Here is a 22,986-nt window from a genome sequence, read left to right as displayed (position 1 = left end):
CATTACAATCGTTCTTATATATAATACAAAGATTAACCCTAGCATCTCAATAAATCAGGAAAAAAAATATAATAAAGGAAAAAACTCCTTAATTTGTAGGAAATACAGCTCACGCCAATACTCTCCCTCAAGTAGGTGAGAAGATGTCTTCGATACCCATTTTGACGAGTGAGCTCTCAAACGCTCTACTTGACACAGCTTTGGTCAAAACATTGGCTAATTGATCTTCATATTTGACAAAAGGCAATTGAATTACTTTAGTATCCAAATTCTCATTGACAAAGTGTCTATCAACTTCAATATGTTTGATTCAATCATGCGGAACCGGGTTGTGAGAGATAGTTATAGCGGCTTTATTATCACAAAACAACTTCATTCTAGACACTGGTGGATACCCAAGTTCGGACAACAGCTCATTACTCCCGTGAATTCTACCTCTGCACTAGATAAGACTACAACTTTTTGCTTCTTGCTCCTCCAAGTAACCAAGTTACCTCATACAAATGTGAGATACCCCGACGTCGACCTTCTATCCATTGCGTTCCCTACCCAATCCGCATCCATATATCCTTCCACTTCAAGGTAACCATTCTTTGCAAATATTATCCCTTTCCCTGGAGCCGACTTTAAATATCGAAGGATACGATATACTGCATTCATATGTTCTTCACTAGGAGCATGCATAAATTGACTCATAACACTTACTGCATAAGCAATGTCAAGGCGAGTTTGAGACAAATAAATTAATCTTTTTACTAACCTTTGATACCTCTCTTTATTAGTCGACACTTGATCGGGATACTCCCCAAGTTTATGATTCCGCACCATAGGAGTATCATCGGGCTTACAGTCCAACATTCCCACTTCAACCAACAAATCAAGTACGTATTTTCTCTATGACAAGAAAATTCCTTCCTTAGACCTAGCTACCTCAATATCCAAGAAATACTTCAGTTCTCCCAAGTTCTTCATCTTAAACTCTTTTGCCAACTTTTCTTGAAGCCTCGAAATTTCTTCAAGATCATCTCCTGTGATGATCATATCATCAACATATATGATCGGGGTAGTCACATTACCTTGGCTTTGCTTAAAAAATAAAGTGTTATCTGAATTGCTCTGGGAATAACCGTACTTTCTCATGGCTGAGCTGAATCGGCCAAACCAGGCACGAGGTGATTGCTTCAAATCATATAACGACCTCTTCGGTCTACAAATTACATTCGGCTTATCAACATACCCATATCCAAGTGGAACCTTCATAAAAATTTCTTCCTCCAAATCTCCATGAAGAAATGCATTTTTCACATCAAGCTGATGCAATGGCCCATCCAGATTTGCGGCAAGTGACAGAAAAACCCGCACAGTAATCAATTTTACAACTAGAGAGAAAGTTTCCTAATAGTCCACACCATAAGTCCGTGTGTATCATTTTGCGACCAATCAAGCATTGTACCTCTCAATGGTACCATCTGCCTTGTGTTTAATGGTGAACACCCACCTACATCCATGGCTTTCTTCCCTTCTTGCAACTCTACAAGCCTCCAAGTCTGGTTTTTTTCTAATGCTTTCATTTTCTCCTTCATAGCTTGAACCCATTTTGGATCCTTCAAGGCCTCTTTCACCCCATTCGGAATTTGAACAACCGATACATTTGACACAAAAGCCTTAAAAAATTCCGACAGCTTTCTTGTTGACACAAAATCAGCAATATGATATTTAGACTTTCGTTCCTCCACACTCGGTGAGTACTGACTAGGAGGCTTGCCCCAATTATGCCTGTCGGGGAGTTTATATATAACAACCAACTCAGAATCATCAGAAACCTCAAGATCAAGAAGAGAGCTTACCTCGGGATCATTCTCGGGAGAGTGGTCAGGCATCGAAGAAGGGGCAATTTGCGAAGGAGCAGGCTGATCTCGCTCATTAGATGTACAAATAGGCTGCTGGTCATCCGCACTTTCAGCTGAAAATCGACCATCGTCCCCTTTATCATTTATCATCGCACCTTCCCCTCATTGCTTGCCATCGAACCATGGCCTAGGTTCTCATTAAACTACACCATTAGAACTTTTCGTGAGTTTGTTAATGGTCCAGCCCCACCCGGTCGCACCCCGGACTCCACATGTCCTCTTGACTTCGCACCCTCCATGCCAATGTCTCACCAATTTTTCCTTTCACTATAATTCTCCCCTTGAAAGGAACAGTGGGGTGGAGAAAAATAGGACTTGGACTCCAGAAAATTCGCGTCCATTGTAACTCGTGTCTTCTTGGTCGTCGGATCATAACAGCAATACCCATTTTGGTAAGTTCCGTAACCAATAAATACACACCGTACCACACATAGGTCAAGTTTGGTGCGTTGCTCTTGTGAAGATACACAAAAACCACACACCTAAACACTTTACGAGGTATTGTCAAGATTGAAGGGAGAGGTATAATCTGGGATATAGTTTGTATTGGAGTTTGAAATTGCAACACAAGAGAGGGCATACGATTTATCAAGTGAACAGTTGTGACCACCGCTGCTCCCAGAACCTTTTTGGAACATTGTCGTCGACCCGAAGAGCTCTCATTGTCTCAGAATATGGCGGTTCTTTCATTCAGCCACACCATTTTACTGAGGAGTTTGAGTGTAAGAGATCTCATGGATGAGTCCATGTTCCTTAAAGTAAGAGGCAATGTGTTGATTGATATATTCCCCACCATTGTCCATGCGGAGAATCTGAATACGAGCTCTAAATTGAGTGGCAGCCATTTTATGAAACATGCGGAATATGTTAGGAGCTTCATCTTTATTCTTCATTAGATACAACCATGTCATACGTGTGCAGTCATCAACAAAGATTACAAACCATCTCATTCCGGACATTATAGTAATTGGAGATGCATCCTACACATCAAAATGAACGAACAAAAAGGCTTGCTACTTTTATTAGAGCTCAAAGGAAAAGAAATACGTTGACTCTTTGCCATAACGCAAAGCATAATTCGATAAACCACGAAACAATTCAGGAAACAAATACTTCAAATATCTAAATGATGGATGCCCTAACCGACAGCGCCACAACCAAACATACTTCTCCTTACTAACGGACCGACCGGGAGTGTGATAAACGCAGTTAGAGCTGAGATCATCCACAATGTATAGCCCCTCATTCTTAGTGCCACGCCCAATAATCTTCTTCATGAGAATGTCCCGAAATAAACAAAAATCCGGGTACATAAGAACACGGCAATTCAACTCATCGATAATTTGTCCAATAGACAATAAACGGTTGGACAAAGAGGGCACAAGTAATGTATGATATAGAGAAAGAGATGGTGTGAGAGCCACACTCCCAGCCATGGTGACCGGATGGCAATGTCCATTAGTAGTATACATATTGTCTTGCCGCGGTGAGGTACGGTTGACTAGGTCATTGGGGTCGGGCGTTATGTGATCGATGGCGGATGAGTCGATAATCCAGCGATTGTTTCCACCATGACGAGTAGTGACAAAGACAAAACCACAATTACCTTCGGGAGGAAGGGTGGAAGAGTTAACTGAAGGTACCATCGAGACCAAGGAAAGAGACGAACTCCCAATCACCAAGGATGCCTGCCCTATACTCTTGCCCGGTTACGCTTCAGATTTTTTTCTTCTTCACTTGAATCCATGCAGCTTAAAACAAGTGTCCCTAGTGTGTTTGGAACTACCATAGTGAGAACATCTGCTAGGTACCAGAGTCTTGGCCTTGACAAGAAACCGAGAGCGCCTACCTCTTCCCACCGAACCGCCTGCCATCAATCGCAAAGACGGGTCTCCTCGAATGCCCCGTGAGACCATTGTTGTACCTGTAGGAAAGCCATTGGCATTGATCAACATCACGGTTTGGCGCACATCTTCCTTGCGGACGCATGCATAGGCTTGCTTAATGGTGGGGAAAGGCTACATCTACAAAACATCTGCACGAACCTTGTCGAGACGATCATGAAGTCCATCCAGAAAAAGGTAAACCCTATCCTCTTGAACATCATTATTATAGCGCTCAATATCTGCAGGACACACCATAGAATTAGGCCTGCAGAAATCAATTTCATGCCAAAGTCCTTGAAGATCACCGTAGTATTTTTTGATTGGCCCTCCAACTTGCTTGAGTCGTGATACCTGGCATTTTAAATTATACGCTTGGGAAGTATCGGTGCCATAAAAAAAGATGGTAGCCATGGAATCCCACACAGCTTTAGCTGTAGGGAATCTAAAAAAATTGCCAATCAACGCCGAATCCATGGAGTTGATGAGCCATCCTTTCACGATCGAGTCCTCGGTTTTCCACTTCGGAAAAACAAGATCCGGAGGCAAAGGTTGAGGGAGGTCTCCATTGATATACCATAGCTTGTATTTGCCTGTGATGTACATCTCGACAACCTAAGACCATAAGCCATAGTTGATTCCATCCAATTTAATCGCAATCTGAGATGAAGCCGAATCATTCTGCGATGTTGGTGCTGGAGGAGGAGGAGGAGGAGTTTGATTTTGAGTCAAAATCTGAGTCAATCTAGTGGTCAGATTCTCCAAAAAATGTTTCCGTGGTCAAATTCCCCCTTGATTTTGGTGGGGAATCATTGTTCCTCTAGGGTTTTCATCCGCCATGGATCCGAGGTCGAGCACGATCGGGAGAGATGAAGTCGGCCGGCGTGAGACAACGGCGCAGTGAAGAAGACCGCTGTAATCCGGGATTAACGTATAGTACTCACAATGAGCAAATCCTAGGCTCTAATACCATGTAGAAGAATATTTTCCTCATTATTCTATAATCTGTACAGCATTACAATCGTTTTATACAATATAGGAGCTAACCCTAGTATCTCAATAAATCAGGGAAAAAAACTGTAATAAAGGAAAAAAAAACCCCCTAATTTGTAGGAAATACAGCTTACGCCAACAGCAACAACTACTTGTGGGCCAGTTTTGGAAAATTGTCAAAAAAATCCTAAACCTTTGGCACTTTTTCCAACTTAGTCCTAAACCTTTTAAGTTTGTCAATTTAGTCATAAACCTTTTCATCTTTTGTCAATTCAATCCTATTGGCCGGAAATCACCGAGATAAACGCTGGTTGTCCTACGTGCCACCGCAGCACCGATATGGATAATTTTTAATATTTTTTTTGAATTTTTGAATATTTTTTTTGGTTCGTAGGTCGGTGACCCTTGGGCAAGGGAGAGCGAAGGGTTGTGGCCCTCGTCCAAGGACCGGTAGGTGTCATCGGCCCTTGCCGGCTCTCGTCCGGGGGCTGCCAACCTTTGGCCAATAGTACCGAATTGGCAAAAGATGAAAATGTTTTGGATTGAATTGACAAATTTAAAAATTTTAGGACTGCATTGATAATATACGGAAGGTTTGAGATCTTTTTGACAATTTTCCCGCCTGTTTTCTAGAGTTAATTTTTGGACATTAATCCGTGGGTTACAAAGTGGAAGGCTTTTAGTCCGGTGGCAAGTTTTAATTAGGGACTTTTTTAGTGAAGTTAGGTTTACATTGTGAAAAGATCTTTTGATATTTGCTAATGTTGGGCAGCGGTGGGTGTGATGCTATGACAATGGTCGGTGTGGAGGGAGGGGGGGGGGTAGGTGGCTGAGGTTGGCGATGGGCGGAGGTTGGTGGTTGGCGGCAGTGGGTGGCAATAGCGAAAGCGTAATTGGGCGAGAGAGGCGTAATGAAAAGAGGGTGAGGTGAGAAGTACTTTTTGAGTTGAGAAACAATTTTTTTAACATCTCAAATTGAGGAAAAAATAATTTCAGAAGTGAAAATTCACTTCAGAAATAAAAAATTTTACCAAAAGAATTTTTACTTCAAAAGTTACATTACCAAACGGATTTCTACTCCGGAAGTGCTTTTGGCGTAGAATTTCACTTTCAGAAATGTTACCGTGCGCACTTTTAGATATAAAGGAAAGGGTTCTGTGGAAATCAATGATTCAATTCCAAATGACACAACATACGTAAACCGAACTGGAGTTTGACTCAATGGAATGGTCGTAAACAAAGTTCAACGGAGTTAACTCGTCGACAAAGCTTGAGAGTGCAGTAGTATTACTCTAGATTTTGACTCGATGATAGAAAAATAATGATAAAGATACATGTTGAACTTTGACTCATTGACAAGAATTTGAAAGTTAAAACTAGGAAATCTAAAGTACATTACAGGAAATATAACGATAATTGGAAGGGAACTTTTGGGTTGTTCGAGAGGCTTCTTCATGGATGACTGGTGGTATTTACAATGATGCTATGATAACTGTCCCTTGACGGTTCTGAGCGGTTACATTTTCTTAGATAACTTACATCAATACCACCCATGTTCCTATATTTCCACAAGGTCATCACCATGTTTCTGAACATTTATCTTCACCATGTATGGATTGTCTTGTAGCCATCGATCACTGTTCTACGACTGGGTCTTCAGCTTAGTAACTATTCCCTCCGAGGCGTGCTTCACGGGCTCTATTTGTTTAGGCAATTTCAAGTTTTAAGCGACATCCTCATGAACGTTCACTGCCAGCTCCCATAGTGGCGGTTCTCCACTATTCGTCGTCGCATTTCAACAACGGTATATGAATAACAGTGCACCTGAGTTATATATGTGAACTTTCACGCTCCCGCGCTTCTCACGTGTCCTTTTCCATTCATGTGTTGTGCGCATGTACACCGAAGGTCATATCAAATCATTTTTGGGGTCAGCATTAGGAAAATATCATCAAATTATTGAATTTTTGTGAAACAATCGCACTCTAACTAAGAATTTAATCCATAACAGGGAAAATTCGACGAGGCATTTCTGAAAATGCCATAGATTGTATTAGTTCAAAATACACAACCAATTTCAGAACTAAAACTACTAATTTGTTGATTAATAAATGGAACTTAATTGTTAAATATTATAGTAATACACATGTCACCGTCTTCAATTTTATTTGTGTAGTTGCTCTTGCCATTATCCCGAGTATTTCCCTAGAGAGGTCAACTGGTCCATGGCGGCACATACTTCCCCTGCGAAGTTCGTCAGTTTCGGTCCAATAATCTCCTCTCTTCAATTTCGTCTGATTGACAAGAACGGCGGCGCACTTTCTGCTCTTTGTGCTTCTATCCCCCCCCCCCGCAGTGGTGACCAACGGCGGGGGGGCTTGGTCGGCCTGCTCGGGTGTCGGAGGCCCCGAAGCGTAAATGAGCGAATTTGAGCAACGTCTTTTTCATGAAAAAGTCGAATGTTACCATAACAATTTCACAGATCATGACAATGCTGTCAAATACGATACAATCTCAATCGTAAATCCATTCGCCACCACCGCATGTTTTGTATAATGCACTAATTGATTGAACAATTGTGTGTTCAGAAATAACCGAGAATACTGTCGGTTTAGCAATTTCCTATCCTAAACTCTTAGGCTCAATCTTAGCGAGCCCGTCACCGCAACTCTGGCCACGTGTCAACAATCGTTGACTTGGTCCAGAAGAGATAGTGACGCCTAAGAGCACAAGAGGGCAAGAAATTGACTAATTGTATAGTTCGAGTTTGTGACATCAGGAAAGACAAGTTGAGCATGTGGCCAATGGGCCAACCCACACTCCGATGGTTATATTTTGTGCATGAATGTCGGAAAAATCCAGCTGAATTTAATTGCAACGAGAGAAGTTCAGGAGGTGCGGTTCTTTGCATGATGTAAGAAGATAAGGGGAAGTAATAAATGTAGGAACTTACATAATTTAGGCCTCCCTTTGAACTAGGAGACGGATAATTGAAAGAAGAAGGAGAGAAGATTTATAATATTAATAGAGCACACAAAGGTCCAATATCCCTGATCACCAGGGGGTTAAGCGCCAAAGTCGAACTCATTAATTAATTAACATATTCTTCAAGCTTAATAAGTCACAAATAATTGTAGAACAAAGCAAAATTCAAAAAGCAAATGACAAAAAAACAAAAATCAGAAAGCAAATAACAAAGTAGATAAATGAATGGCATCTTTCTTTCGGCAGAAAAAAAAAACATTAGTTAAAATATTTAAATTAAGTTAGCCCCATATCAACTCCAAGGCTTAAAGTACCCATTCTTGATCAACTATAAGGTGAGGGACTCTCTTCTCTCGTCATGCATATCAGCTTAACAATTTCCACTCTAGTAGAAATGCTTTCTCCAATCCCGAGCTAAACCTAAAATGAAAAAAAGAGAGCTAATTCACGAGAATTTTGTCCTCGAAATACTCGTTAAGCAATCAGTTAACGGAAATTTGCTGTAAACAATGACATATCCTTCTCACGCCAGATTATTCCTTTGAGAATCGAAACATCTCATGTCGAGTATTTCATGGTGAGGGACAATAACGTGATAATTATTATGGGCGGCTGCTCAAAAAGCAAGAGAGAGAGAGAGACGGAAACTCGTGCTTGTGATTTGGTCGAGTGGGGACTGATGTGAGAGCTGACGTAATTGGTGACGTTGCCTCTGAACGGGGTCGTTTCAGTTTCTACCAGCAAACGGAAACTCCTCGCCTCCTCGCCTCCTCGCCACCTGTTGAGCGCTTTGAATAAAGTTTGCAACGGCGGGATTCAACTTGAGGCGGACGGAGCTTCGTCTCTCTTTCTCTTTCCACCACCCCCCTCTCTTCCCAAACATGTGTGTCGCAATTGCCAGTCGCGCCGCTCGACAGAATTCGACCTCGGATATTATGTCAATATTTCGGCGGAGTTGCGTGACAATCTTACCAATTGAGGATATCATTAATCGTAACTCATTAGTACATGGTGATATGGTGGCGCTCAGTTAAACTATATATTTTGTTGCGGATTATTGATGACTTTAACCGCTTCTATCTCTCCCTTTTCACTTTATAGAAAAATAGTGGATTGTATGTGACGTAGAATTCTGTCCTCTAACATAAAAATTCAATCCTCTAAATCGAGCAAGTTTCGCAATTGGGTCCGCAAACTTCTTTGGGATCATATTAAGCCCTGTTTTGTAGTAAGAAAAAATAGGCGATCAAAAAGGGCACAACGTTATGCCTTATAGGGGCGTAGATGGTCGCACTCCCCGATAATCAAATTTTCTTATGGTATAAAGTTATATTAGATCGCCTTATAGATTGATTTGTCAGAAAATAATACGAATTCGTGTTTTTGGTCCGATGGGATTTATCTGAAAGGTCAGGAAAATGTCCTACAAAATTCCTGAATAGGTTAAATCCAGGCACATGCAAGTGGCCTCGACGCACATAATTAACAGGATTGGAACAGACGATCTCCTGTTTCTGAATTAGAAATACGTAAGGCCTCAATCGACTGCGTTAATTGTAAAGGCTAAATTCTATAATTAAAGATTCTCAAATTATTGTTAGGAAAAGTTTAGGGAGTGTTGTTAAGAAGGCCTTTTCTTTTCGACACTCTCTACTTTGAGCGTCTCTATCTCGCAAGTGTACCTAACGTTGGCACTAATTGCCACTGATATTCCTCCAGGTTCTAAGTTGCGCTTTGGTCTTCCCAAAAGCGGACCGAGAGTGTCTTATTCATATTTTACAACTTATACAAATATATACGTAACCATCTATGTACTATGAAAAAGGTGAAATACCAACGGATCTTCTCAACTTTGCTGCCATGTCACCTTCCATCTTCAAAACTCCCTTTTGCATCTGAAGAAACTAGCGGCATACCTAAATTTTTTCAATTGTGTAAAATTGGAATAGATGTGTAAGATAAATAATTCATCAAAGTGTATGCATCATTTCATATTAATCTTTTCCATTTGACGAGAAAAGAGCAAAATTTCTAATGGGACTCGAGGTATCGGTCATGTCGTATAGGCCCAAGTCATACATCCAATTGTTTCGATTTGAATTATCCGGAGGATGCCTTAATAGTTAATAATTCTTAAATATCGATGTTCTGCAACATAGGAAGACGGTGTATACCATTAACAACTTTATTATAATACTGAATATAAAAAAAAAATCATCTCAGGAAATTAGTTAATAGGAGGAGCTATATTATTTATTTGCAACTTTAAAGCTCATTAAAACTAATTGTTTTTAATAAGATAAGTACCATAGGGATGAATCCTACTTGGGTACAAGATGGGTGGAGAGAACGCAAGAAAAGTTGGTATTGGAAGGCAAATGGTCAACATATTGCAAATTAGAAATCCAAATGACACTCATTAAAGACACCATATATATAACTCCTTAGTCAAGAAGAGGAAATTGCCTTCCTACCAAAACCACTAAAGAAACACTCATTAAACCACAAATCATTGTCGGACCCCCCCCCCAAAAAAAAGCACAAACCCTTACCCTTACCTCCAAACTTAATTGTATTGGGCATTGGAAAATCCTAATACACAAGCCTCAACCTCTCCATGACCACTTGCACCTAATACGTGAGAAGGCAGTCGCTTGCGTCATGTTGCCAAAATATTTCAATATGGTGGCAGAGGTGTCAAAATGGGCTGAAAACCCATTTTTAAACCATATTCAATAAGATGAGTCAAATATGGATTAGTCAAGTTTTAATAAATGGGTTGTTAATATGCTTGAGTTGTAAACTTAATTATATGTGGGCTGAAAGTGGGTTTAAAGACAAACCCATATTTTAACCCATTTACAACTCATTTAGTTTATAAAGGTTATTAGTTGAGTAAACTCATTCATATGCCTCTTCAACAGATTTTATGATTTATATTTTATAATTTCTGATTTTTTAATATGTAAATTTTTATTTTTTCTTTCTTTCTTTTACAAAGTTCGATATTCGATTGCCGCAGCTTGTCACCGACCGCCCACACACTGTTACTAGTGTCGTTCGTCAGCCCTCAACTTAAACCAATATTGAAATATTTAAGTAATATAAGTTGGGTATGAATTGGGTCGGTATGGGTCTCTAACTTTATATTGCATGAAAATGGGTCAATATGAGTCTGGTTATTTTCGATTCGGCCCAAACCCGACCCGACCCAACCCACTTATTTGACAGGTCCGGCTGGCGGCTAGGGGTAATGCGCTTGTCGTGTCGGTAGCTGAAGTTAAAGTTGGGGTGACACCGAAGGAAAGAGATTATATATAGTGGAAAGAATACAAGAAAAGTTGGTATTGGAAGGAGAATCGTCAACATATTACAAATTAGAAATCCAAATGACACTCATTAAGACACCATAGATATAACTCCTTAGTCAAGAAGAACAAATTGCCTTCCTACCAAAACCACTAAATAAACACTCATTAAACCACAAATCCTTGTCGGACCCCCCCTCAAAAACAAAAAAAAAAAGGCACAAACCCTTGCCCTTATCTCCAAACTTAATTATATTAGGGATTGGAAAATCCTAATACACAAGCCTTAACCTCTCCACTACCACTTGCACCTAATATGTGCAAAGGCGATCGCTTGTGCCATATTGCCAAAATACTTTAATATGGTGGCAGAGGTGTCAAAATGGGCTGAAAACCCATTTTTAAACCATATTCAATAAGATGAGTCAAATATGGATTAGCCAAGTTTTGATAAAGGGGTTGTTAATGTGCTTGAGTTGTGAACTTAATTATATATGGGCTGAAAGTGGGTTTAAAGACAAATCCGTATTTTAACCCATTTACAACTCATTTAGCTTATAAAGGTTATTAGTTGAGTAAACTCATTCATATGTCTCTTGAACAGATTTTATGATTTATATTTTATAATTTCTGATTTTTTTATATGTAAATTTTTATTTTTTATTTTTTCTTTCTTTCTTTTACATAGTCCGGTCGTCGATTGCCACAACTTGTCACCGGCCGCCCACAACCTATTGTCGGTGTCGTTCGCCGGCCCTCAACTTAAACCAATATTGGAATGTTTTAGTAATGTAAGTTGGGTATGAATTAGGTTGGTATGGGTCGCTAACTTTATATTGCATAGAAATGGGTCAATATGAATCAGGTTATTTTTGATCCGGCCCAAACCTGATTCGACTCAACCCACTTATTTGGCAGGTCCGGTTGGCAACTAAGGGTAATGCGCTTGTCATATCAGTAGCTGAAGTCAGAGTTAGGGTGACACCGAGGGGAAGAGATTATATATAGTGGAGAGAATGCAAGAAAAGTTAGTATTAGAAGGAGAATCGTCAACATATTACAAATTAAAAATCCAAATGACACTCATTAAAGAAGCTATACATATATATGTATGTATGTATGTATGTATGTATGTATGTATGTATGTATGTATGTATGTATGTATATAACTCTTTAGTCAAGAAGAACAAATTGCCTTCTTACAAAAACCATTAAAGAAACACTCATTAAACCACAAACTCTTGTCGGACAAAAAAAAAAGCACAAATCCTTACCCTTATTTCCGAACTTAATTGTATTAGGGATTGGAAAATTCTAATACACAAGCCTTAACCTCTCCATGACTACTTGCACCGAATACGTGCGAAGGCGGTCGCTTCTGCCATATTACCAAAATACTTCAATATGGTGACAGAGGTGTCTACTCATTAAATTACAAACCCTTGTAGGACCCAAAAAAAAAAAAAAAAACACAAACCCTTACCCTTATCTCCGAACTTAATTGTATTAGGGAGTGGAAAATCCTAATACACAAGCCTTAACCTTTCCATGACCACTTGCACCGAATACGTGCGAAGGCGGTCGCTTCCACCATATTGCCAAAATACTTCAATATGATGGCAGATGTGTCAAAATGGGCTGAAAACCCATTTTTAAACCATATTCAATAAGATGAGTCAAATATGGATTAGTCAAGTTTTAATAAATGGGTTGTTAATGTGCTGGAGTTGTGAATTTAATTATATGTGGGCTGAGAGTAGGTTTAAAGACAAACCCATATTTTAACCCATTTACAACTCATTTAGTTTATAAAGGTTATTAGTTGAGTAAACTCATTCATATACCTCTTGAATAGATTTTATGATTTATATTTTATAATTTTTGTTTTTTTAATATGTAAATTTTTATTTTTTATTTTTTCTTTCTTTCTTTTACATAGTCCGGTCGCCGATTGCCGTAGCTTGTCACCGGCCACCCACAGCCTGTTGCCGTTGTCGTTTGTCGACCCTCAACTTAAACTAATATTGGAATGTTTTAGTAACGTAAGTTGGGTATGAATTGGATCGGTATGGGTCACTAACTTTATATTGCATGGAAATGGGTCAATATGAGTCCGGTTATTTTTTATCCGGCCCAAACCTGACCCTACCTGACCCGACCCAACCCACTTATTTGACAGGTTTGGCTGGCGGCTAGGAGTAATGCGCTTGTCGTGTCGGTAGCTGAAGTTAGAGTTAGGGTGACATTGAGGGGAAGAGATTATATATAGTGGAGAGAATGCAAGAAAAGTTGGTATTTGAAGAAAAATGGTCAACATATTACAAATTAGAAATCCAAATGACGCTCATTAAAGACTCTATATATATATAGAACTCCTTAGTCAAGAAGAACAAATTGCCTTCCTACAAAAACCACTAAAGAAACACTCATTAAATTACAAACCCTTGTCGAACCAAAAAAAAAAAAAAAAAACACACACACACACACACACACACACTATTACCCTTATCTCCAAACTTAATTGTATTAGGGATTGGAAAATCCTAATACATAAGCCTTAACCTCTCCATGACCACTTGCACCGAATATGTGCGAAGGCGGTCACTTCCGCCATATTTCCAAAATACTTCAATATGGTGGCAGAAGTGTCTACTCATTAAACTACAAACCCTTGTCGGACAAAAAAACAAAAAACAAAAAAAAACACAAACCCTTACCCTTATCTCCGAACTTAATTGTATTAGGGATTGGAAAATCCTAATACACAAGCCTTAACCTCTCCATGACCACTTGCACCGAATACGTGCGAAGGTGGTCGCTTCCACCATATTGCTAAAATACTTCAATATGGTGGCAGAGGTGTCAAAATGGGCTGAAAACCCATTTTTAAACCATATTCAATAACATGAATCAAATATGGATCAGTGAAGTTTTAATAAATAGGTTGTTAAAGTGCTTGAGTTGTGAACTTAGTTATATGTGGGCTGAAGGTAAGTTTAAAGACAAACCCATATTTTAACCCATTTACAACTCATTTAGCTTATAAAAGTTATTAGTTGAGTAAACTCATTCACATGTCTCTCGAACATATTTTATGATTTATATTTTATAATTTCTGATTTTTTAATATGTAAATTTTTATTTTTTTCTTTCTTTTACATAGTCCGGTCATCGATCGCTGTAGCTTGTCGTCGGCCGCCCATAGCCTGTTCCCGGTGTCGTTCGTCGGCCCTCAACTTAAACCAATATTAGAATGTTTTAGTAATGTAAGTTGGGTATGAATTGGGTCGGTATGGGTCGCTAATTTTATATTGCATGGAAATGGGTCAATATGAGTCCGGTTATTTTCGATCCGGCCCAAACCCGACTCGACCCAACCCATTTATTTGATAGGTCTAGCTGGCTGCTAGGGGTAATGCACTTGTCGTTTCAGTAGCTGAAGTTAGAGTTAGGGTGACACTAAGGGGAAGAGATTATATATAGTGGAGAGAGTGCAAGAAAAGTTGGTATTGGAAGGAGAATTGTCAACATAATGTAAATTAGAAATCCAAATGACACCCATTAAAGACTCTATATATATAACTCCTTAGTCAAGAAGAACAAATTGCCTTCCTACAAAAACCACTAAAGAAACACTCATTAAACTACAAACCCTTGTTGAACCCAAAAGGAAAAAAAAAAAAGAAGCACAAACCCTCAACCTTATCTCCAAACTTAATTGTATTAGGGATTAGAAAATCCTAATACACAAGCCTTAACCTCTCCATGACCACTTGCACCGAATACGTGTGAAGTCGGTCACTTCCACCATATTGCCAAAATACTTTAATATGGTGGCAGAGGTGTCAAAATGGGCTGAAAACCCATTTTTAAACCATATTCAATAAGTTAAGTCAAATATGGATTAGTCAAGTTTTAATAAATGGGTTGTTAATGTGCTTGAATTGTGAACTTAATTATATGTGGGCTAAAAGTGAGTTTGAATACAAACTCATATTTTATCCCATTTATAACTCATTTAGTTTATAAAGGTTATTAGTTGAGTAAACTCATTCATATGCCACTTGAACTGATTTTATGATTTTTATTTTATAATTTATGATTTTTTAATATGTAAATTTTTATTTTTTCTTTCTTTCTTTTACATAACAAATTAAAATCCCGGTCGTCGATTGCCGCAGCTTGTCACCGGCCACCCACAACCTGTTGCCGATATTGTTCGTTGGCCCTCAACTTAAACCAAAATTGGAATGTTTTAGTAATATTAGTTGGGTATGAATTAGGTTGGGTATAGGTCGCTAGTTATATTGCATGGAAATGAGTCAATATGAGTCTGGTTATTTTCAATCCGGCCCAAACCTGACCCAACCTGACCCACTTATGTGACAAGTATGGCTGGCGGCAAGGGGCAATGTGCTTGTCGTGTCGATCGCCGAAGTTAGAGTTAGGTGACGCTAAGGGGAAGAGATGTGGTAAGGGCTTTATTTGAAGGAAAATCACAATTTAAATATAACTATAAATATCGGCGGCCTTAAGGTGGTGAAGTTAATGCGTGACTCCATATATTGCTTGAAATAATTATGAAAAATGTTTTCATTTTCAATAGCAAATTGTGTCTAAATATTTGTGGACGTAAGCAAAACAAGCAGTCATTGTTAGGGAAATGTTTTTCAAATCATGTGCGGAGCCTAAAAGAGGTCCCGCCTTATGAGAAATCGGACGGTTCAGAGTCAAGTCGTGCGATCCCAAGACATTATCTCGGTTGGAAGTAGGAATCCTTCTTCAAGTCTCGGCTTTGGCCCGTATGGTAAAAATTTCCACTCTTTCCTGGCGAATTTTAATGACATTTTTGGACCAATTTTCCTCGAATCAATTTACTTCACTTACCTTATATTTGCCGAGATATAGAACGAGTGCGATGATACACCCCAATCTTATCAAACATAATGTCGGATCCCATGCCTTTTATGAGATAGATTGTGACAAATTTACGACGAATCCATTTATTTAACATTCTTTTTTCTTGTTACTTAATGAATAGTTGGGACTTGAGGGGAGAAGAATAAATGCTTTCAGTGAAGTTACAAGATTTCCTAATAAAACCATCATATTAGTTTCCCCCTCCTTTTTTTTTCTATCCTCCATAAAAAAAAAAGGTAATATTATCTCAAGGCCGCTTCATACATGAAATGACACCCAACTTTAAATTTATTCAAGATGTTTATTATGGTTATGAAATTTTGGTACACGTTCAAGTTAATCTCCAGACTGTATGAAAATGTTCCATATTATCTTTCTTTTAATTGAAGTTCATATACATTATCGAACACTTTTACACCGTCCAGAGAATAAATTGAATATGTATAAAAAATTTAGGGATTATATATTTTTTTTATCAAATATGGATCATATTGAATAAAATAAAAGTTTTGAGATAATATTACACGTTGGATTAAAATTTAATGATCATATTGAATAACTTTAAAGTCAACGAATCAGGTTACATATTGAATCAAAATTTCGGGGATTGTTTTCCTCATTTACCCGATCAATATCTTGAAGTTCTTCAAGCATATTTTCATGCGATCCCTTCGCAACCCTTGTCAAAGATTAAGGGGCAGGAGTGTCGCTTCCCTTCAATAAAGGTCAAAGCAGGGACAAGACAGACAATTAACTGTAAACCGAGCAGTGGAGAGAGAGAGAGAGAAACACGGTGGAGGCTAGGAAGCCATTATATACGGAGCGCACACGTATAAGCTCGAAAGCCTCCCATGTGTAGCGCAACCAGCAGGCCTCCTCCTCTTCTTCTTCCTTCTTGTTTCGTGCTTTTACTCTGTGTCAGCAATGGCGGGTGTCGGTCGCTCCTCCATAGGAGGCGTGTTCGGGGTCTCGCTCATGTGCGGTCAAGAAGAGCTTCAGGACTTGTCCCGCGACGGCAGTCACTACAGTCTCTCCACCGGCATCTTGCCTTCTCTCGGCGCTCGAAGCAGCCGGCGAATCAAGCTCCGGCGGTTCATCATTTCGCCTTACGATCGTTATTACAGGCATAGCTTTTCTTCCCCTTCTTTCTTTCTGGGCTTTCGTTTTCTCGTCACTTTTCGTCGTACTTTCTCGGTTTTCGCTGGAAAGCTCGGAGCTTGCTTTGTTTTCTGTTCAATGTTTGCGAAGAAAGCGACATTGAATCTCGTGGTGCTTTGTTTCGAACTCCATATGTGCTTCGTGGCGGATCATTCTGTGTTATGTTTCTTTGTTTCTGGTTCTTGTTTTGGATTGTGCAAGAAAGTTTGTTCCTTTTCGCTTGTTCGTTTTGCAAAATTTTGTTCCTCTATTCTGAATAACCTCTTTCCCTCTTTGGTAAATTTTGTTCCTTTTCAGTTATTTAAAAAAAAAAAGTTCACCCAATAAATGAATTGTCGGCAAAAGTGGAACTTGGTTCAGTACTTTCTTGGCTTTCATCAAGAGCATGGGTTGTGAATAGTGATCTGATCTCGGATGCATTTTGGACTTTCCTTTTTCTGAACCTAAATTCTTACTTAGAAATATTATGTAGAGGATTGATTTTAGTCCACCTTCCTGTTGGTTTCCTGGCAAATCATGTGCCAGATATGTTTGGAAACTAATTGATGATGGCTTTTCCTTTTTCTTTGTTCTTTCTTCTCTGTTGGTTTCATGATCTTTTTCGTAGTCTTTTTGCAGGGAATTGGGTATGTTAGGTTCGTATACTAGGACCACCATGGGATCCGATAGTCATTCTGCTGTAATTTTTTTGTAATAGTATGTTGGCTTTAACTGGCACAAGTCAGAGAGCCGTTCCTAGTCGGTGGCCTTGAGAACATATGGTTGACTTCTGTCAAGAACTTCCAAGCAGTTTGTGTAGGAGTTGTTAGTATTTTATTTGCCTTCTTTCCTCGCCTGCCTCTCAGCATACTTCTCCACAAACTTTGGCTTTTTAAGGTCAAAGAAGAAGAATTATTGGAATACCGATCAATCTCTATGAGCTCAAAGTCTTGAAATATGCGTATGCACAACTAAAATATGGAGCTTACTTCTTTTTTGCAAAAGAAAAAAAAAAGGTAGCAGAAAATGATTAGTAGCCATCACAGAGTTTGGTATGATTCTAAATGTACTTATCCCGGGATAAATCCTTTTAATTTTCTCTCATTATCACTCAATTGAAGTTATTATCTTTGCGCAGGTTGTGGGAGACTGTTCTTGTCGTTCTGGTTGCCTACACAGCTTGGGTGTCGCCTTTTGAATTTGGGTTTCTGAGAGACCCAGCAAGAGCATTGTCTATTGCCGATAATGTTGTCAATGCATTCTTCGCCATAGACATTATATTGACGTTCTTCGTCGCTTATCTTGACAAAACTAGTTACCTTCTTGTCGACAATCCGAAGAAAATTGCATGGAAATACACAACCACGTGGTTCGCTTTGGATTTTATATCCACGATTCCATCCGAACTTGCTCGGAGGATATTCCCATCAAATTTCTATTCATATGGCCTTTTTAACATGCTTCGCCTTTGGCGTCTTCGAAGAGTCAGTGCCTTATTTTCCAGGTAATGTTTTTTTTCCCCTTGAGTGGAGTGTACTTGGAAACCTGTACACTGCTAAAACTTGATTGTTATTGCTATGTCTGCAAACAGATTGGAGAAAGACAGGAATTATAACTACTTCTGGGTTCGATGTGCAAAACTCATTTGTGTGAGTGTCCAAGTTATTTAGGATCAATTTGATCATGACCAAGCATAATCAAATAATTTTCCTGTGGTAAAATGCTTTTTGTAATTTACCTTCCTCAGGTCACCCTTTTTGCTGTCCATTGCGCTGGGTGCTTCTATTACCTCCTTGCTGCACGTTATCGAGATCCTAAAAGAACATGGATTGGAGCTATAATGGACAACTTCCTTGAGCAAAGTCTGTGGATCCGGTACGTGACTTCAATTTACTGGTCAATCACTACTCTTACAACGGTTGGCTATGGGGACCTGCATCCCGTCAATACAAGGGAGATGCTCTTTGACATCTTCTACATGCTCTTCAACCTTGGGTTGACTGCTTACTTGATTGGTAATATGACCAACCTAGTTGTTCATGGGACAAGCCGAACCAGAAAATTTGTGAGTATGCGCTTTTTTGTTCTTGACACAATAGCTTAGTTAAGTGTCTTGTAAGATAAATGTATATGTCAACTTTTATGTCTCCAAGCAATGATTTTGGACCTCAATTCTCTCTTTACTTTCTTATTGTTGTTCACTTTTTAAATTCCAGAGAGATACCATACATGCTGCTTCAAGCTTTGCCCTGAGGAACCAACTGCCTCCTCGGCTGCAAGATCAGATGCTAGCGCATTTGTGTTTGAAGTACCGAACAAATTCGGAGGGACTGCAGCAACAAGAGATTCTCGAATCACTCCCTAAAGCAATCCGATCAAGCATTTCGCATTACCTTTTCTACTCTCTTGTCGATAAAGTGTACTTATTCCGTGGGGTTTCCAACGACTTGCTCTTCCAGCTGGTACTAGCAACATAAGTCTTCTGTGAATTTTCACTGTGCACATAACAATTTTGATTGGCTGTCCGTAGTTGCACGTTTCCTACTAACTTTTACGTGTTGTCCATTGTATTTTGGAAAGGTTTCAGAGATGAAGGCTGAATATTTTCCTCCAAAAGAGGATGTGATTTTGCAAAATGAGGCGCCTACAGATTTCTACGTACTTGTTACTGGTGCTGTGGTAATGAACCAATTCCTCGTCCCATCATAACTTTGACATGCAAATTTTGATTTTGCGGTTTACGGCTTCTTCTTGGAAATATAATTCCTTTGGTTGAATTGAAACTGAACTTTTCTGAATTTAAGGTTTAACATGTATAATATCATGCAGGATCTGCTTGTAATGAAGAATGGAACTGAACAGGCAAGTTTGACTGCTCTGTGATTGACACCATGAAATTTCCACGAAATTTGCAAGCAAGTAAAAGGAAAGGAACATATTGACTTGAATGTGGTGGCGCAGGTTGTTGGTGAGGCGAAAACTGGTGATCTCTGTGGCGAGATTGGCGTGCTTTGCTATAGACCGCAGCTCTTCACAGTGAGGACCAAACGGTTGAGCCAGCTGCTGCGGCTGAATCGCACTACGTTTCTGAACATCGTCCAGGCCAATGTTGGCGATGGGACTATTATAGTGAACAACCTTCTTCAGGTATGAATTCTATAGAAAAAAGCCATACTATAGCAGCTGTAAGACTGTCATTCCTCAGATTAACCTTTTCGTGCTTGTTCGTAGTTTTTCGACTATACTTCATGACGAGGGTTTCGGGTTATTCTTCGATCATATATTTTCCACAGTTCTATTTTTGTTGGATTTTGGTGCTGAATTTGCTACACTGCTGAGCAGCATTTGAAAGATCTCGGAGATCCAATCATGGAGGGTGTGTTGCTTGAGACAGAGAACATGTTGGCTTGCGGTAGGATGGACCTGCCTCTCAGTTTGTGCTTTGCAGCGATGAGAGGAGATGACTTATTGGTAAACCAGTTGTTGAGACGAGGTCTTGACCCGAATGAATCAGACAACAGTGGGAGGACTCCACTGGTGAGTAGGAAAGTCCAGTGATTTCGCTTATGTTGATCCACTTTCCCTTGGATAATAAATCGTCCTAAACTTTATCTCCTTTTCTGCAAAATTTAGCATATTTCAGCATCAAAAGGAAGTGAGAATTGCGTGCTTCTTTTACTGGACTTCGGGGCAGATCCTAACAGGCGAGGTATCATCTTTCTTGATATTCTATGGCAATTTAATTGGAAAGTTTCCTCCAGGCTGGTTTCTATCTCGCGATTGCATTCTGAAAACTTGGAGTTTCACAGTTCACACATTTCACCAAGTCTATTGATGCTGTGTGATTGCACATGCTTCCTTCTATGCTTCATCATATTACCAGTAATTCAGCATTCTCTAAGTGGTTTATCAACTATCTAAAACAATACACATCTATGTTATCCCCTCGTATTCTAAGATAATTCCGCCGTCTGCAAATTGACAGGTGTTCCAATCTGTATTGCATAGTTTTGGCACATTGACCTTCAATAACCTTTCTTTATTAGAAACTTATCTGAATCACACTATCGTGGTAGTTCACGATGTTCTTATATGAAAGTTGCAGCAACCAGCAAGCACGTGTAGATGCCATATCTGCTGTGTGTCTAGATCGTTAAACACCTGCGTCAGGATCATCACCTCTTTAGGCTTTCTAGTCATATGACTCCACTCGAAGAAAACAGATAATATGCCTGAGTTGTGAATAGATCCATGTCTATGCCAGTAGGTGAAGAAAATTGGTAAATTTAACTGCTAGATAGGTTGGTTTATGTCTGTTAACTCGCTTCATGGTGTTGAACGGTATCTATTGATGGCTAATTTTCCCGGATGCCTGCTATGTTGTCCAAGTTCTCCATGTTGTCGGATGTGCTCATGTATCAACATGTACTCAAATCATGCGATCCTGCAACTTTTGCTTTTACTCAGCGTTAGTATGCCTGACTTAGAAGGCCTGGTGCATTGCCTTCATCTTGCTTTGACTTTCATTCACCTTCTATTTACTAGAATGTTTCCTAGAGTCCTTTCCCTCACTCCTACTCAAATTCACTCATTTTACAGTAAATGAATTTACAATTTTCCAGACTCAGAGGGGAATGTGCCGCTTTGGGAGGCCGTGCTGGGCGGTCATGAACCCGTGATCAAGTTGTTGGCTGAAAACGGCGCGAATATAAGCTCTGGAGATGTTGGCCAATTTGCATGCACCGCGGCTGAACAGAACAACCTTTATCTGCTCAAAGAGATTGTGTATTATGGAGGGGATGTCACGCGTCCCAGCAGCAATGGAAACACGGCCCTCCACGTTGCTGTCTCCGAAGACAACCTCGAGATTGTGAAGTTCCTTCTGGAGCAAGGGGCCGACATAGACAAGCTGGACGCCCACGGCTGGACACCACGGGATTTGGCCGACCAGCAGGGGCATGAGGAGATAAAACTCCTGTTCCAATCGCCCAAAGATGCCAAGCTGCAGTCCTTCATAGCCATTCCTGAGAAGCACCATGGATCCCGCTTCCTAGGGAGGTTCACTAGTGAGCCGATGATCCGTCCGGCATCACAGGAGAACTCCATGGACGGATTGTGGAGCCAGAGCCGCACGAGGCGTCGGAGCAACAACTTCCACAATTCTCTGTTCGGGATAATGTCGGCTGCGCACAACGGTGAGAAGAGGGACCTGCTTTTCTCGGTCAATCAAGTACCGAGTGTCAAGAGCGGCGTTGACCCGGCAAGGGTGACCATCAGTTGTCCTGAGATAGGAGATAGCGCAGGGAAGCTAGTGCTGCTCCCAGGGAGCTTGCAAGAGCTCCTTGAGACTGGTGCTAAGAAGTTCGGTTTCACGCCCACCAAGATTCTAATGAAGAATGGCGCGGAGGTGGACGACATCGAGGTGATCAGGGACGGTGACCACCTTATTTTCGTCAGCAGCAGTGGCAGATCGAGGGAAGACCATAACTGCTGCTCCTAGTATCGAGCTGACTACCGTCGGCAGCAAATTTTGCCAAATTTCTTCTCTTTTATAATGTCGGGTTCTCGAATACCATGCGCAAATCCGAAGATAAAGTCTTGCATTAGGCCGGGAAGATAGATGGTACGGAGAACTTTCGATTTGTATATCCGCTTCTTTTTTTTTTTTTTAACCAAATTTTAACACGGAATCATCCAAGGATGATAAATTTTTTGGGGTAGATGTGGCCATTGTAAGAGGTCAGTCAAATGGATCTGGTGTACTTGAACTCTTGTTCACATGAGTCAAGGCCAACGTGAATGTACATTATTCAATTCAAGCCTGCAATCTTAGTTAAGCGTGTGTTGGCA

General features: G+C 40.0%; 2 protein-coding genes across 2 annotated transcripts; one reads left to right on the top strand and one right to left on the bottom strand.

The window, feature by feature from the left end:
* Window positions 1-894: 894 nt before the first annotated feature.
* LOC115754945 lies at window positions 895-2,000 on the bottom strand. Its single transcript, XM_030694140.2, has 2 exons — window positions 1,499-2,000; window positions 895-1,028 (listed from the first exon to the last, which is right to left on the bottom strand). The coding sequence occupies exons 1-2, from the start codon at window positions 1,998-2,000 to the stop codon at window positions 895-897; spliced, it is 636 nt and encodes a 211-aa protein (XP_030550000.2).
* A 14,823-nt stretch (window positions 2,001-16,823) lies between these two features.
* LOC115754927 (potassium channel AKT1-like) lies at window positions 16,824-22,986 on the top strand. The gene is made up of 11 exons (XM_030694116.2): window positions 16,824-17,123; window positions 18,275-18,640; window positions 18,728-18,785; window positions 18,884-19,201; window positions 19,353-19,598; window positions 19,717-19,815; window positions 19,966-19,998; window positions 20,098-20,283; window positions 20,479-20,673; window positions 20,770-20,845; window positions 21,759-22,986. The coding sequence occupies exons 1-11, from the start codon at window positions 16,924-16,926 to the stop codon at window positions 22,634-22,636; spliced, it is 2,655 nt and encodes an 884-aa protein (XP_030549976.2). The 5' UTR covers window positions 16,824-16,923; the 3' UTR covers window positions 22,637-22,986.

This window comes from Rhodamnia argentea, chromosome 4, assembly GCF_020921035.1.
Source record: "Rhodamnia argentea isolate NSW1041297 chromosome 4, ASM2092103v1, whole genome shotgun sequence".
In the NCBI taxonomy this organism is placed as follows: domain Eukaryota; kingdom Viridiplantae; phylum Streptophyta; class Magnoliopsida; order Myrtales; family Myrtaceae; genus Rhodamnia; species Rhodamnia argentea.
The sequence above is the reverse complement of the archived record's forward strand: the minus strand, read 5'-3'. Positions and strand labels throughout refer to the sequence as shown.

Excerpts from the sequence above, each read along its gene's own strand:
- LOC115754945 (XM_030694140.2), bottom strand. The coding sequence starts at position 2,000 with ATGATAAATGATAAAGGGGACGATGGTCGATTTTCAGCTGAAAGTGCG. Across the intron at positions 1,029-1,498 it reads GAAGAAAGCCATGGATGTAG|GAGATGATCTTGAAGAAATT; the intron begins GTGGGTGTTCAC and ends TGATCATCACAG.
- LOC115754927 (XM_030694116.2), top strand. The coding sequence starts at position 16,924 with ATGGCGGGTGTCGGTCGCTCCTCCATAGGAGGCGTGTTCGGGGTCTCG. Across the intron at positions 18,786-18,883 it reads GATGTGCAAAACTCATTTGT|GTCACCCTTTTTGCTGTCCA; the intron begins GTGAGTGTCCAA and ends TACCTTCCTCAG. Across the intron at positions 19,202-19,352 it reads CAAGCCGAACCAGAAAATTT|AGAGATACCATACATGCTGC; the intron begins GTGAGTATGCGC and ends TTTAAATTCCAG.